Source organism: Monodelphis domestica, chromosome 1 (assembly GCF_027887165.1).
Source record: "Monodelphis domestica isolate mMonDom1 chromosome 1, mMonDom1.pri, whole genome shotgun sequence".
Classification (NCBI taxonomy): Eukaryota; Metazoa; Chordata; class Mammalia; order Didelphimorphia; family Didelphidae; genus Monodelphis; species Monodelphis domestica.
Genome location: NC_077227.1, coordinates 438,082,559 through 438,100,379, shown reverse-complemented (window position 1 = coordinate 438,100,379; position 17,821 = coordinate 438,082,559). Strand labels below are relative to the sequence as shown.

The window sequence follows — 17,821 nt, the reverse complement described above, 5'->3', positions numbered from 1 at the left end:
TTCCTACCTTGTAAAAGACATTGATAATAGAACACAAATGAATGAATGAATGAATGAATGAATGAATGCAAATATTCAGTGTTCTACTGAACAAAAACTCAGAGATCTCATTCATGATCTCTTAGGTAAATGGCAAACATTCAGGTCCATGGGGGAAAGGTCATGCAGAACCCATGCTTTCATTTGTGATTCCCCATTGGACGATGCTGCTTTCCACTTCAAGAGTTGAAAGTGAAACAGGTAATGTAGATTCAAGCTCATCACTGGACAAAGGAAAAAACATAGACAGTGAGTTCTATGCTAACGAGTCCTTTTTAAGTCTGCCCATCATGTATAGGAAAATTTGTCAGTATAAAAGTAGTATAGCCATTCAGAGAGAAAACTTAGTTATCTTCCTTAACACGCCTATATGTACATTAGTGTATATGTATGCTTTGAACGAAATATATTGACTTTTCTTGTGGTTTAGTTGAATGCATGATACATGTATTATACATATAGCAGAGAAACCATTGATTGTTTTTCTGTATGTAGCCATTTATAATCATGACCACCTGGTCATGGAAGGTTTATAAATGTGATTTTTCAAATGTCTTCTACTCTCCCTTTATAAATCCCTGCCCAGGAAGGATCAGAATAGGATGGAGATTGAATCAGAAATGGTCCATAACCAGGACCAATAAATGCTGTTGATTCACTGTGTAAAACAGCAGTTGAAGTAATAAAATTCAGCTACATCAAGTTTCTTCTAGGTAGGAGCAGCTGTAAGTACTTTTGGCATCCTGGGAAAGAAGAAACCAGAAAAGAAGGAGAGGACCCTTTCCTTCTTTCCTTCAGTCTCAGGACTGCATTCTGTATTGTACTGGGAATGATAGCTGTGCTTCATAGCCTATGCAGGGAATTCAATTCCCATCAGATACTATCTTTGTCTTTTTCTTTTATATACTTAATAAATTAGCAATGAGATACTATGCAATATTCCATAATATAATACATTCTATCAAATCTATAATAATGTTATATACATATACAAATCTCTTTATGTATATATGTGTATGCACACACACATACATATGCACATACATGGGAAAGAATCCTATAAGACTTAAATGGAATGAAGATTATCCCACCATCCACTGCTGTTGGCGTTATGTCTCTGTGAATACTTCTCAGGGCCACCCACATCTTATCCTTCATTGTTGTTTTGAGTTTGTTTTCTTAGTAGGATTAGTTGTAGAGTAAACTCTAGTCTTTCTGGCTTTCCAAAAAAATTCAGTTCTGCGTAAAGGGAAAATTAGACTCTTAAATCTGCACAGAAAGCTGTTTATCTTACAAATTTATTCTTTTTTTATTGGGCCACACATATTCGAGATAGAAAGATAAAAGGGAAATAGATAACAGGCGATCACTTAGAGTGACATATAGCAAAACATAACTAGTACTCTTATTCTGTAAATTCCTCCAGAGTGCCTTGTTAGTGTTATCTATATATTTATCCATAATGTTCCCCGGGCACTTATTGAAACCTAAACTCCAAATATACCATTTGTTATCTCTATTGTGGTTCCTGTTTGGCAATCTCCAAATCACTATTGCTCAGGCACAGTGGCTATCAATACAGAAAACTTTTGGGAAGGATGTTCTCAGTGCAAACTGTGGAAAATGAAAAGACCATATGAATTGAAAAGTAAAAGTCAGCACCTGCCCACTTCTACCTTGAAAGCCAACATCCAGTACACTTAAGTCCTGCTAATAATTCAAAATGACAGTTATTGGCCTCCTAACTTAAACAGTCTATCTTAACTATATTCCAAGGAGGACACGTGCAGAATTTTAATCAGGTTCATATTTGTTTTAAGCCGACCCAGTGCTCCTAGCACAAAGAAAGCTGAGTAACTCTGGCAGGACGGATTGATAATATTTGGTGGGGGAAAGAGGATAGACAAGGGTCTTACTCCAGATGTTCATTTCTAAACTGTCAAGCTCGGCAATCAGCACAAGTCCATCGAGACCAGTGCTAGCTGGGGAAATCTCTAAACTTTCACCATCAGCGCAAAGGCTACTTATTAAAACACCTTCTTTGAGCAGAACATTGAGTTAGATGTTGAAGAATGTACTAAGTTTAGATAATATATGATTTCTTCCTTTTTGAAGCTTTTCATCTGGCAGGGGTTTGACACAAACATAGCCATAATGCAAATTGCACATCATAAATACATTAGAAGGAAGTAAGGAGGGAATGTTGCTAACAACTTTGAGATTAGTGAAGGCTTCTTGAAAGAGGTGGCATTTGAATCTGGCTTTAAAAGAATGTGCCTCTCTCTCCTAGCCCCAATTTCCTCACATCTAATGAGTTACTTAGTACATATTTTGTGTATACTTAGATGTGTGTCCATTATCCCCCCCAATAGAATGTAAGCTTTTGGAGGTCAGAACTGTTTCTATTTTTGTCTCCATATTCCTAGCACTAAGCATCTGGCACATAGTAAGTAGTGAATAATACTTGTTGGCTGGCTGATGGGCAAGAATTCTGTGAGTGAAGAAGGGAACAGATATTTCAGAAATTAGAGAACTAGTCTGCTAGTTTTGAAGGGCAGGCAAAAGTGTGGAGGTAGGAAAGCAAAGGTCATGTTATAGAGAGGGACTTGTACAGGTTAGCTGGAATGGAAAGTCCACTGTAGATAATAATGGGAAATAGGACTAGAAAGGTAGGATGGCAACTGATTAGGGAAGATCATGAATACCAAGTAGAGAAGTTTAAGGCTTTGCTCAGAAATCTTCAGTGACTTCTTGTTACTCTTAATGTAGATGAACAAAATAATCAAATGATCACTAAGCACAGAGATAAACATAGACAAGGTTTTGCTGATTCCATGGTGTTCCATGAATGTGTTTCGGTGAACAAATGGGAGATCCTTTTGCAGTTCCTTTTTAAGCATCTTTTCCCTCATTATTTTCTTTAAAAAATAGACAAAAAAAATTACCTTAATTTCAAAATATCCTTTCCTTTTATTCACGCCAGTGCCCTGTCCCCTTTAACCTAGAATTTAAAAAGTTCAGCAAAACTTCTAACACATCAGTAGTGGATGATGATGATGATGATGATATGAGTATATATATATACATATATAGTGTTCCACATCTAGTTTCCCACCTCTTCAGAAAAGGGAAGGAGGTGTATTTTCTTCTTTCTTCTGCAGACTCCAATTCAATCATTATAATGGCATAGCATTTTCTTTCTTTGTTGTTGCTACCATTTGTTTTGTTGAAGTTAGCACATATATTATTCAGCTATTTCTTTTTACTTCACTTTGTGTCAGTCCTTTTAAGTCTTCTATTTTTCCCTTTGTATTCATAATTTCTTTTGAAACAATTATATTAACTTATATTCATATATTATTTTAGGTTTCTCTTCAGTTTCAATAATAAATGCAATATCCTTGATATTCTTAATAAGTTACTTGGCTTCTTTACAGGCTTCCCAAATGTAGTGATTTGCCGCAGTACCTTTGGTGTGAATTAGGAAAGTTAGAAACTGGTCATATGAATCCCTAAAGGTAAATTGCTCAATTCTTCAGATGGCTGATTCATTGATAATTTGACGATTTTTTAATGAAGAAGAGACTGGGCAATTATTTTATAAATGATAGATATATTCTGTACAGGAAGTATTCTGGAGTGGTTTGGACTGAAATTTCTAAAGAAGTTACACAACCACTGGTTTTAGTGGCACCTGAAGATCAGGCCAATAGTATCACACACAGAAGCAGGGCTCACTGGAATCAACTTAAATGAGATCTGGATTGTGAAATTTTCCTTGTTATATATTTTAATTTTTCCAATTAAATATAAAAACAATTTTTAACATTCATTAAAACAATTTGAGTTCTCTATTCCCTCCTTCTCTCTCCCCTCTTCCCTCACTGAGAAAGCAAACAATTTTATATAGGTTATATGTTTTCAGTCATGTAAAACATTTCTGTATTAGTCATGTCATATAGTTTAAAAAATCCACAAATAAGGTAAAGTAAAAAATAATATGCTTCAATCTGTATTCCGATTCCATCAGTTCTTTCTCTGGAGGTAGATCATGATCATCATGTTAAGTCCTTCAGAATTGCCTTGGATCTTTGTAATACAGAGAATAGCTAAATTATTTGCAGTTAACAATTTTATAATATTCGGTTACTGTGTACAATGTTCTCCTGCTTCTGTTCTCTTTACTTTGCATCAGTTCGTGTAAGTCTTTCCAGGTTTTTTTGAAAGCGCCCTGCTCATTATTTCTTATAGTACAAAAGTATTCCATCACATCTTATGCCACAGCTTGTCCAGCCATTCCCCAAAAAGATAGGCATCCCCTCAGTTTCCAGTTCTTTGCCACTAATTGCAAAATTTTCAATGTGACTAATTATATTTCAAAAAATGGCAAACATAGTATGGAATTTTTTGTTATATAGACTTAAAAAGTGTTAATAATATAGATTAAACTTAAAAGTATGCCTCACATTTTATTTTTCTTAAAGATAGTTGTTAAACATTTACCAGCACACTCTTGAATGGAAACCAAAAATACTATTGGTATATTATGCCATATTAAGAGAAGCATAGCATGTAGAATAAGCAAGGTGGCAATCCCACTCTACTCTGCCTTGTCAGATCATAGTTGGAATATTGTATCAAGTTCTGAGTAGCATATTTTAGGAAAAGTACTAAAAAAATCTAAAATGGGTCCAGAGAAGAGTGACTATTATAGTAAGGATGTCCTATTGAAGCAGCTGATTATAGGGAATTTGAAAAAGATAAAATGTAAGGAGGGGTCAGGCTTGAAAACTGATTTTTTTGGTATTAAAAAGGCCATCAAGTAGAACAAGTATTAGACTTACTGTGTTTGGCCCCCACAGGCAAAACTTGGAGCAATGACTAATTCTGTGGAGGTTACAGGGAGATACATTTCGGCTCTATATAAGGAAAATTTAAAACTTCCAAACATTTTCAGCTAGCCAAAAGTGGAAAAGTCTGCCTTGGCCAGTAGTTGTTCCCCTTCACTGGAGGTCTTAAAGTGGAAACTAGATGACCACTTGTGGAGGATTTTGTATAGGGCAGTTGTTGGATTAGAAGACCTCTTTGGTCCCTCCCAACTCCGAGACTCTAATTAATGTTCTACTGTCCAAATGCTGTTTACTTCACTCAAATTATTGTCCGAGAAACACAGAAACTTTGACAGACGTTATTCAGAATGACACAGTCCCTTGAGACAGTGGACACGAAGCTCATGCTTCTCCATCCAGAGAGAGGTGCAGCACTAACAGAACAAGAGAGCACTCCTCACTTAAGTCAGAGCCTTGGCCACTTATGCCAAACAACTGGCTTACCAGAGGACTTCAGGTAAAGATCACTTTTTCGAAACTGAATCATCAGATTAGTTCCCATGAAGCTCTTCTATTCCCATCTACATGGAGCAATTATCAAATATGCAAAATTGGGCTGGGCACTGTATGAATACATTTATTTGAACCTACTACTGCCCTCTAGGGGTTCACCTTCTGTGTCTTTCTGCCAGAAGGCACAGCAGCAAAGAAGACCAAAATGGGCTCAAACAAAAATTATTCTCGTGCCCTTTCTTTTCAGAGATGCTATCATGCTCATCCTGTCTTACTAATATTGCCTCCTTCGGCTGTTTGGTGTCAGACCTCGGGTGCTGCAATAACATATCCTCCAGCCACGAAATATTTTAACACTTTTATTTACTATTATGTCCCATAATTTCTGTGCAGAAGGCAGCAATATGTAAATTTTATTCCATTTTCTAATGGTTTGGGTTGCATAACAAATAACAGCAGGAGAAACAATTTGTATTGATACTTTGCAGGGGAAATGTTCAAGTCACTGCAAAAAGATTTAACTCTGCAAGGTTGTAAGTTTATGGGAGTTTTGCAGCTGAGTTTTTGCACATGACTTTGAATATGTCACTATATGTTTATCATCATCTAATTGTGGAACAGAATTTCCATACTTTCTGTCCTTCCATTCCAGAGATTGCATTGGTGCATAGATAGAAGAGACTACAAGGGACAAATGATCAGTTTGGATAATTCTCTTTCCTGTCCCAAAATACTGCATGTTTTTTGTTGGGTTTTTTTCATGTTGGTGGGATTCAGCTGAGGCACATTTTTTTCATTTATTGCTTTATTTAATGCAAATGTGATTTCGATCATAAAGTGAACTATGCAGCTAGTTCATATTATAAATTAATCAGATTCAACAAAACACTAACATTTTAAACTTTTCAAAAAAATATTTAATAGGAGCTAAGCAAAAGAAGAAATCAAACCAGCTGCTGACACAGCTGTTTCTTTTCTTGTATAATTCAGTTCAATATAAAGGTACCATATGCTGCTTAAAACGATGATAGGAAAGATGAAATAATTTAAGAGAATAACAAGAAAATACATGAATTGTCAGCATTCTGTCAGATTTAAAGAATGAAATAGACAGGTGTAGTATTGACATGTTTAACTTTGTGTTGTGTTAGCAGTTTTGGTGCGAACAACTTCTGACATGTGCTGAAGTGATGTGAGAACGTTTTTCCTCTGTTGCAGACATTGGTGAAGAGGCTGGGAGATCTGTCGGAGTCCAGCCACCAGCTCTGCTGAGAGATAGGAGCCTTGGATCAGCAATGAAGGACTGTCCTTATTGTGGGAAAACTTTCCGAACATCCCACCATTTAAAGGTGCATCTGAGAATACATACAGGTGAGAAACCTGGGACAGATTAAGGGCAACCCAAGCCACACTCAAGAGGAGGAAGGGCTTGCCACATTCCTAACAGGTCAGGACAACATGGTTGAATCACTGACTCTGGCTCTGAAATGACCCCACGCATCTATATGAATGCACCCTATCAGTCTCTGATTTACTGGTTTATCAGAACTACCTCTTATTTCTAGCCAAAGACTGGGCCTGTTTCCCCTTTCAGACTTCCCAGCAGCTTCCTCCACTTTTTCCTCTACTTTGGCTTTATCCCACTCTATCCCACATCACTTTGGCTATTTTCCTGAACTTTTTCTGCCCATTATGTTCTACTATAATATTTCCAATAGCCTTTTGCAGAGTTCTGCCCTCCACCACCTTTCACCCAAATCTATTCAGAATATGGACACCTCCATTTTCTTTGATATTTTCCTGACACTTTATCCAGTGGAGTTTGAGCTGCTTCAGAGGTTAGGCAAATACACCATCTATTTTCAAAAATAATTGTGGCATATTTCCCAAAGAATCAATAAAGCAGAAGGCTGTTCAGAGATATTTAATGTCTATAAGCCTCATTTCTCATTATGTGGCAAAAGACTAGGCCACCTAATGGCCTTACCTGGTTTTTAAAAAGCCTACTGACTCTGAGAACACACTTAGGGAGCTTGCAGGGCTCCCTGGATTAGTCTTGCTTTGCATACTGGTTATGAGAATGATTTAGCGAAGGCTATTTCTTCTGTGTTTTTCTGTACACCATTCCTCCCTTCACCATTTCCTTTTCTCAGAGTCATTTAGCTCTTGTCAAGTTGACTTGAGTGGTCAGTCGAGTAGTTGTCTGTTCAGCAACTAGGAAGCGCTGACTATATGTCCAACCCTACGTTGGGTACCAAGCAAGGTATAGGAGAAGAAGAAAGTATTAATGTTTCTATTCATAGGTTTCATTTCAGTCTAGTTGGGGAAAATAAGATTTCATTTTCATGATGTAATAGCAATGGAGTGTTATAGAGGTGAAGGGTAAAGATCTTTGAATTAAGAACCAGAAAACCTTGATTCAAGCCTTAATTTTGCTATTTATCAATTTTGAGACTTTGGGCAAATCATATCATTTCCTTAGATCTCATTTGCCTTATCTACAAAAATTAGGAGCTTGGACTTAGATGATTTGCAAAATATTTTTGACAGCTTGAAGAATCTAATACAGAATCTTTTTCCTCATATATAATCAAATCCTAGATCTCCACAAAGGGAGCAGATTATCATGTCTGAATGTATGGACTAGGAGCTAGAAAAGCAGTTTCTAGAAAGCAAAAGTAGGACCAGTGAGTGAAAGTTTACAGGAGGCATGTTTTGTTTGTCTGAAGAAGAATTTCTTCATAATTAGAGCTGTTCAACAACAGGTACCTTTCCTTGTTAGGTAGTGAAGTCCCTGATACTGAAGGTCTTCCAGCAGAGGATGAATGACCACTTAATCAGGGATATTGTAGAAGGGAGTCATGTTTTAGGTAGAAATTGGGTTAGACAATTTCAGAGAGCCATTGCAACCTAGAAATTCAATGAATCTTTCTTTGATCCTGAGACAGTAACTGCTGTTTGAGGTCACATAAAGGAAAAATTGTGGCAGATGAAAGTAGGAGACTTGGAGATGCTTCCTTTTGTAAGTGACTAGACCACACTGAGATCCGTGTTTCTCATCATGTAGGGATCAAGGCTTCTAATGGTTAATGATCACTAGTTTACAATGAAACATGAGGGGGAAAAAACTATTTCTCAAAATTATTCACCATCCTGCCATTCATAAGCATTCTGGTCTAGGGTAAGGGATAACCTAATACATTGACTGTTAAGATAAGTTTAGAGTTCTGATACCACTTCCTGCAAGATGGGTGAACTGCTTCTTTTGTATAAATAGGCCCTTTTGGAGTTATTTTTGCATCTGACACTAAGGGCACATATTTCTCTCATCCCCCAAAGTCCCGAGGTTGTATGCCTCTTTCAGCTACTCCTAAATCAGTTAAGCTAAATACTTAGCTACTGTTCACCTCTTTTCCTAGCAGAATTAGAAACCACACTGGCAAGGATCCCTGCATCTATCCTATCCATTGAAGGGCATAGAAGTTGTTTTGTGTGATTTTAAAGGTTGAGATGGATTACTCACTCAGAAGTCCACTGAGTCAGAGTTGAGGGCAGAGAGTGCAGACAGTGGACCAGAGAAGCGCCCACTGACAAAGGCATTTCCAGAACCTTACAACATCATGAAAAACTCGAGAGAAGGCATAGAAATGTCACCCACGCAAATACCATTTGCAGTATGCTGCATTTAAAAAGCATAATCGTCACCAGATAAAGATCAATTTCCTTTTTATCTAAGAACAAAGACGTTGGAAAATGCTTACACTTGTGTATTTGAATAGAACAGAAAGTGTTACATATTATAAATAACCAAAATAAACATTCATTATAACAATGTAAAAGTGTAGATTACAAGAGTAATTAAAAATCAAAACCAGGTATTTCTTATTAAATGATTTAATAGTTGGATTCCAGTTATTAAAATGCACTGCCTGAGTTTTCCTCCTGATACTTTTCTCTGGATCTCTTTGAATACATAGTTTATAGCACACACTTTTGGTACAATACTTTTAGGGGAGGATGTTTTTTGTAGCACACCTTATTGAGCACATTTTCTAGAGCCAACATGTAACAAAGGAGTCTCTATTTTAATTGCCCAGGATAGGAGGTGGTACAGGCTCTGTATTCTTCCAGCATACTCCATCTTTATTAGAGGTCTTAGTCGTATAACACTGACTGATAAAAACCACTTTTCTTTTTTTTTTCCTCCACTACATTAACTCAATTACTGCTCTTCTTTTCCAACACCTGTTTATTAGAGAGGAGCTCAAGTAGTTTAACAGAAGTCAGGTTTCTCTGAACACCTGGGGGCTTGGGAGCAGCCTGCAGGTAGCTCAAGTGTGCTAGCACTGTCCTAGGAGATAGATCTAATTCAACGTATCCCTTGGGACTGAAAGCCCAGGGGACAGATGTGAATCCCCCAAGCTGGGCTGGCAGCAGACACTGGCCCACCTCTGGCTGCCATCAGAGAAGTCATTAGTCAATGCCAATTCAGAATGCACACTATGATTTCAACCCCTCTGTAACAATACCTTGGATGGCGATGGGACTCTTGGGAAAGTGTTTATAGACACTGGGCATGCTCAGTTATTCCCCGAAAACACAATGAAAAGCTGTAGTATCTGGACTCAATCAATGTAGGTTAGGAAAAGCCAAGTATCAATAAGTATTCAGTTATAACATGCAAGTTGATGCAATAAAACTGTGTCAACAGAGTATTCAGCTTACCCCATACAATAATTAAGTTATCTAATACATTCAGTTGGATTCCTTTCTTCTCCTTGTAATAATCTAATGTGTAGCAAAGCAGCTCCATTCTTTGATAATCACCAGGGGAATAGCTTAAGGTATGACTATAATGATGCCCAGGGCATGCATTTACTATGCCACAGTAATTAGGTGCTTGCCAGTCCCCCAGTAGTCCAAAGGAGTGAATTTCACACCTCCCAAACATCCCACTCACTACCAAGGAAGACTTGGCTCCTGGTAAGGGGAACACTTAGACACAGACTGCTATACAAGCTCACTATGATTTTCAGATTATGTGAAACCTCATGATGAAGCCTATAATATAGAGCAGATGCATTCCCCAGTATTTTAGGCATACCTCAAGCTTTGTGTGGGGGGCTACCATCATAAAGAAAGATAGCTGTGTCCATTCAGAGACATTCAAGTTCACAGACTAATTAAAAATAAGTCTTATTTTCCCAATTTATGTGAGTATGTTTATTAATATGATTTCTCTGTGCTGTGCTCATTGTTCCACACTTTTCACTCTCCAACTCCACACTTGGAAGCCTCTTTCAACTAACGGGAAAAAATGGCAAGCAGATAGATGATGTTTCAGAGGCATGCCACCACGATCTGAGAAGTATGCCTCATTGAAGTGTGTCAGGATGCAGGGTGTCTAACCCTACCCATGTGCCTCATTGCCTCTGCAAGAGTAGGGCAAAGGACTTCTGTGCTGGCATGTACACCGGTGTATGTCTATGTACGTGTATATGTTATGTGTGCATGTATAGAGAGGGAGAAGCAGGGATGGGGATGAAGGTTACATGAAAGGTTATCGTCTCACAGGTGCATTTGAGAACACACTTGAATCCACGTCAGTCACTTTGACTCCATAAAAACTTTTCCCTCTAGAACCGAAGAAAGTAGGTGGAATGTTTGCTGCAATTCTTTTTTTCTAGCATTCTGGAGGAGTGGGTGAAGGCCAGTGCCAGTCACCTAGAAGAAACTTGACTTCATTGTATAAATTAAACACAAGAGTTTATTTAGGTCTCTAGATATCAAAGGAACTGGCTAAAAAAAGGAAATTTCTAACCAATCAACCAGATGCTCCATTCTACGTTCCCTTCTAGGTCCAAATTAGTGATTCCTGTCCCCTTTTCATCTTTGTTGTTCTTCTGGCTGCAAAGAAAGCTTTGAATAGTTGATACTAATTATTCTTGTGATTTGGCTTTTAACATCTTCCAAAGAATTGATGGAATAGACCAGTGAGTTTGAGGTAATGGGCAGACAGCCCTAGTGAAACAACCAATGCCGTGCAAAAAGCCAAATCGTTATGTGACCTCATTCCATCCTGATAACCTCAAGAGAAGACGGGGTCAGCCCTATGTTGTACCTCCACCCTGAACCTGCACTTACTCAAGAATGACAAGGTAGTGCTACCTGAAACATAGCATACCTTAGTTTCCCCACCTACAAAATGGGTTCAGTTATTTGGGGGCTATCCAGCTAACACAGTGTCAGGATTAATGGCATAACATTCAGAAAGTGCATTGAATTCATAGGATGAAAAGTGAGATATAATAACTCCGCCATCACCATAATGATAAAAGTTCTTAGAGCAGTTAAGGATCCAACCTTTCATCTTCAAAGACTTTCACAAACACCGACTAGTAAATAAATGTATGCGGAGATGAAAGTTTAGAAGGCCTAATTCAGGTGCCTTATGCCCTGTAGTAAACGTAGCTTATCTTTGACACTTTTATTATTAACTCCACTAGGTAAGGTAACTATTTCAGTTGAACACTGAGAGACACAGATCGAATAAATTAATAAAATTGGGTGGATTAAAATGAATGCAGTTTGCACATTATATCCCTGGCATTAAGCACTGTAACTGGCACACAGAAGGCATTTAATAAATGCTTGTTGACATGACACACATTCCCTTCTCTAAGAAAGCAATTTGAGCTGTTGTCCTCTGAGCAAAAACAGCCACCTTAGCAATGTAGAAGAAAGGATGCTTGTGCCCCACAGTAGAGAGAAAAATTTTTTTTAATTTGAATTAAGCTTCCTTCATTTTTACATTTCTAAGATGAACTAAAAGCCCATTTTATTTCTCCTGAGTCCCCATCCTTAACACCACACGGCTTGCTCTTCCTGCCTTAATGACATCCCAAACTTTTGCGGAAAATAATTGATTGAATTTAAATTTCCTTAAAAGTTTAAGAGGTAATGTTACAGTATAAATTCCCTACCAAACACTAAGTAGGGAAATATCCATTAGTGAAATTAACTACAGTTTCTAGGTAGCTAACAATGTGCAGTATACAGTAGGGCATGGCTAATGAACACTGCAGTGGGTGATATTTCATTATACAAATTAATGCTCACATTTTAATGGGAAAGTCACATAATGAATCTCGGCTTCAGTGACAGCAATTAGAGACACAGATTGTCCCCTTCTGGACAAGGCACTGTTTAGCAATAAGCAGCTGTGTAAAAAGTCTTCAGGTTTACAACATATATATGCTTTGGGGGAATTAGTGTACAATTTATATTAATGTACTGAAGCTTCGCTGCAAAGGAACAACCATATTTATCTCTCCTGGTATTAACTAAGTAAAGACATGTAGAAGGACTAAATAAATATCAGATATAGGGTGTGAATAAGTGAAAATATTTAATTATAGGACTTAAAAGTGAATAGGATTTTTCAGGATCTTTGAGTGTCTTAAAAATAAGTTTAGAAGCATTTAACAGGTTTAAAAACGTGATTTAGAGAATTCTTAGGCAAAAAAAATAACATCTACTTCCTCCACCCTTCTTTGGAGCTTTTTTGCATATTAACATTGCTGTGATTCCACCGTGAATGTAGCCCTTTAATATTTCTGCAGAACTGTAAGAGTTCCCTTTGCTGTAGAAAGTATATAGTGAAGGATCCAAATGATAAAAGATGTTACCATGTAAAAATAGACATAATGAACTAATTAAACCACTCAGTCATATATTTCTAAAGAATTAGACAAGATATCAATAATAGTCCCATGATGAATATATATTTTATGTCACTGGAAAGCGAATTTCACTGTAAAATGGTTTCAATAATTTCATTTGTCCATTGGAATTATGAACTGATGACTCGTGATTTTATCATGCTTCTTTTCCCAACAAAATCCTCTTTTATAAGATTATATGATTTTTGCCTTACATTTTAATTTTAGTCTTTGAAAATATCCTGATGGGAAAAAATTTGAACATCCCTATTATAAAAAGACTTACCTCTTTATTAATGTCTTTTTTTTTTCAACCAAGTTGGGAAAATAAACAGCAATCCTTGAGAGAGCTGTTGTTTTTTTTTTCTCTAAGCTGTGTCTTAAATGTTTTCCATATTATAGAAATATCTCTACTTCTTCACCCTTACCTCCCCAAATTACTTCAAGAGGTCTTGGTGGTGATAAGAGGAGTGAGCCTTCTGGGAAGCTTAAGTCTTTACTGAGGATCAGAAATTTGGGAAACCTGGAGATGTTCCCACACCAACTTAGGTGACAACACAGGCTAATTTACGATTTAAGTGGTCCATCATTCAACCAGACAGTGATGTTGGCAGGGTGACTAAGGGTTACCTATTATTCGAGCCTGGACTGAGTGTTCTTTTCCAAATCTCTGACCCAGTCAGTCCTTGGTTGAGATTGGGGGTGTGTCAATTCCACTTAGTTTCCCTTTGGCAAGAACTCTGATGGTGCCACTGAAGTTTAGGGCCTGCTTGGGCTGGCCTAATAAATCTGTCTTCATGAGTGCTTAAGCCAAATGGCATGTTCAGATGCTGATATGCTGCTTTTTAAAATTATGAAACATCCGTTGGCTATAGGTGATTTTCTATAGCTGTTTATGTCTGGTTGGGAGAAGAACAGATCGGAGGCTTTCTTGACTGAAACTTCAAAGGCTTACCAGTTTGTTGGTGCTACAACTTCAACCCCAGCTTGTCTGATGCTCTGAAAAATGTGTCTGGAAACTAATTTTTAAAACCCCGTTTACTGGGGAAGGAATATTTGGGGAAGAAATTTACCCAATTACAGAGATAGCTGGGATATTTCTAGTAAAAAAAAGTAGCACCCTGAGCAGCTTGGCAGCTTGAATTTTGTTCCCTCTCTGTCTTTAGATGGCCAGAAGCAGCCTAGTCTTACGGATGACACACCTTTCATTTATTTTAGGGGTATTATTTAAACTAAAAGCTCTTGATCTGGGGTCTATAGTCCATTTGTGGGTACATGGACAGTTTTCAGGGGGTCCATGAACTTGGTTGGGGGAAAAAACCCATACCTCCTTATTTCAATTTAATTGGTTTCCTTTATAAGGAGTTTTATTTTATGCAGGTAAAAACATTTTTCTGAAAGGGAGTCTATAAGTCACATCAGATTGCCAAACAGGTCCATCATATAAAACAAGGTTAAGAGCCTGTGGTTTGGTATATATCTATAAGAGAGGGACTCTCTCAGAGTAGGCCAAAGAAAGGAGGCAAATTATGTGATGAAATAGAGTGTTTAGGGTATCTGAAAAATACTTGTTAAGAAAAAGAAAAGCTAACAATTTTGAAAACAAATTCACAATTTTACAGATCTCAAGTTAAGATAACTCCATGAGTTTGTTTAGATATAGGTACATTGTTCCTTCACTGGAATTCTGTATTTGGTATGAGACACAATAGAATGAGGGGAAAGGTATTGTATCAGGCCCGTGGATTCTAGTACCAGCTCTGCCATTAATTCACTGTGAGACCTTGGACTTGTCCTAAGATCATAAATCTAGAGCTGCAAAGGACTTCAAAGAACTTTTCATCTAACTCCCTCCTTTTCAGGGGCAGTGAGGTTATGGCTTTTCCAAGAAAACATGGATAGCAAATTTCCAAGGTGGGATTTGAACCTAGCTCCTCTGACTTCACGGTAGAGATCTTTTTATCATAGCTTGTTGTTTCATCTCTTTGGACCTCTGTTTCCTCCTCTGAAAAAACGAGAGAGTTCAAAAGCTAGTCTCTAGAGACCCTGCTCACTCCAACAGGCTGTGAATTGCTAGTCTTGAAAGACTATTTCAAACGTTGCTTCTTACGTGGAGTCTTCCTGAGCTCTCTACCCTGGATTGAAGCTATTTGTACATTTATTTTATCTCTTCCACTAGACTGTGAACTTTACAAGGATATTGCCTTGGGCATCTTTTTTTTTTTTTTTGGATGAAAGAGAAGATCTAGCCTAGAACTTTGAACTTCTTATATAATAAGCTCCTGTTCCAGCCTAGGGAAACCTATCAACTCCTCAGAATAATATTTTAAAATACATAAAATCAAATGTATAGGATCACAACGGAAACCAATTCTATTGAAAGTTACCAAAATATTTTAAATTTCAGAATTTATAATTTTTTAATTAAAATGTTTTGATTAAAAAATTCATAGGTCCTTAAGACGGGAATCCTTGAGATAATATTCATATATGTCAAACACATATTAAAATTTATTGAATGGTGAGTAAATCTTTCTATGAAGCATTCTTTCAGTATATATCCTAAGAAACATTTTCTCCTGAACTTCCTGTCTATATATTCTTATATAGCTAATATCTTAGATAGCTACAACTTCATAGAAGCTCCTTTGAATCACCTAGGCAGCTAGGTGGAGGGGTGCTAGACATACCCATGTGTCCCTGGGCAAGTCATTTGCCTTCTTTTTGTCTCAGTTTCCTCAACTATAAAATAGGAATGGTAATAACATAAATTTCCCGGGTTATTGCGAGGAAGAAATGAGGAATTACCAGTGCCTAGCACATAGTAAATGCCATATAAATGCTATGTTATTATTATTATCTACTGTTGTTTTTCTTGCAGTCTCCTTTATGGAGAGGTACTTCAAGCTGAGGAGATAAACAATTGTCCCTGGTCCCTTTACCAGGCCCAGCACATTTTTAAAAGAACACTTACCTTCTCTTTTAGATCAATACCATATATCAGTTTTACGGCAGAAGAATGGTAAGGACTAGACAGTGGGGGGGTTAAGTGACTTGGTCAGGGTCATATAGCTAGGAAGTATCTGAGGTCAAATTTGAATCCAGGACCTCCTGTCTATAGTCCTGGCTTTCTATGTACTTACTGAACCACTTGGCTGTCCCCTTTTAAGTACCTTTTTATCACCAAAATCTTTTCTAGAAATAGTTGAACCTTTCTTAATTCATTTCCTGATCGTCCTACATTAGAATATAAACTCACATAGAGATGGCATTATTACATTCTTTGTCTTTGTTTCCCCATTGCCTATCCAAGTGACCAGCACATAATAAGTGTTTAATAAATGCTTGCTAATTGATTGATTTCCAAAATGCATCCAGAGTTCCCTCTAGGTCAGTTCTTCCTACCTTTATCCACTGTCACTAGTTAGTTTCTCATGTCATTTGCTTTGCATTATGGATCAAGAGTTGTTTAAAACCCAGGTGCCCTAAGTACGGTTTTTAAAGAATAGCTTGCTAGCTCAATATTCCCAAATATGGTCTGGCTATGCACGCTGCTCTTCTTTCGGACCACTGAAGGGTATTGTAAAAAAAGGGGGGGATGCTTTGTAACCCTGAAAGTACTATATAAGTGTGAGTTTTGTCGTTATTATCCAAAAGCACTTGAACAGTTAGCTGTGACCATTTGCGCAGCATTTGGTCCTTTGGTAGGGAGATATTTAGATTCAAGGGCTATTCTAATAGGACTAAGTTAGTTCTGACATCAGGCACTCAGAGGTCGGTCGATTCTCAGAGCTTTTTTTTGAGCTCCGACCCCCCTAATCTGAGTTTCATTAGACATGGAATATTAAAACAAGTCTATGAAAGTATGGGTAACATCCTCTGGTTTCTGAGATGACTGGGCTCAGCCCGGGACCACATTGGCCCGGAGTGATTAAGTAACTTAAAGTCTTTGATGCAGGGGGTACAAACGTGGACACAGCTAGCACCCTAGGACCCTGACTGGCCGAGCTTAATCTACGAGAAAAAGGATATTGGATATGGAATTATTAGTAGATTAGAGAGATAGCATTTAAGTGTTAAAGGAACAGACAATCTCCAAGCTCTTTGTCATGCTTTGGCCTTTAGACTAGTCTTCCACCTGAGAGTGATTAGGACACAGTCATTGACAGAAATGGCTCTGGGAGTCCATTTCTCCAAGGGAAATACTATGTTTGAGGAGCTGGCATCATTGAGGCCCTTAGTTGCTTCTGATCTGACCGAAATACAGACTCAGTTTATCTAGATTTTGGTGAGGCTGATTGATGAAAGCAGTGATAGCCTTCATAGAATAGAACTTCCTAATCCAAAGGAAGGGGCAGAGAGCCCTTTCCTCAGAACCTGGTCCCCAAAGCCCTCTCATTTAAAATGCCTTGCAGTCTCTCTAAGTGACTTCCCAATTAACACCTGGCTACCTCGTGAAGTTTGTAAGTCCTTGGTTCAATTTTCTTTCCATTTGTCTGAGACTTAGAAGTAATAAATGTTTTCAGGATCTACCATTCACAGATGATTTGCTGTTGCCTTTTAGATCAGCCAGAGAAAAAGAACAGAGGAAAGAAAACAGTTCCTTGCCACATTGAGCTTCCTCACAGAAATAATTGCTAATATTGACAGGGCACCATTATAAATAAGCTCACGGCACTGTCATAGCCCTGTCTCTTTCTGGGAGTGCCTTGGCTCTGG

At 37.7% G+C, this 17,821-nt stretch overlaps 1 protein-coding gene across 15 annotated transcripts in view; it reads left to right on the top strand.

The window, feature by feature from the left end:
• Nucleotides 1–17,821, top strand: part of ZNF536 (zinc finger protein 536) — a 622,265-nt gene that overhangs the window by 394,506 nt on the left and 209,938 nt on the right. For 10 of the 15 annotated variants that reach the window (XM_056812231.1, XM_007474794.3, XM_007474796.3 and 7 more), the window contains one exon: nucleotides 6,600–6,752. In XM_056812231.1, the coding sequence (XP_056668209.1) occupies nucleotides 6,600–6,752 (153 nt within the window). Of the gene's footprint in view, nucleotides 1–6,599; nucleotides 6,762–17,821 lie in introns of all 15 variants that reach the window. The other 5 variants (XM_056812227.1, XM_056812228.1, XM_056812233.1 and 2 more) reach the window with 1 other exon arrangement.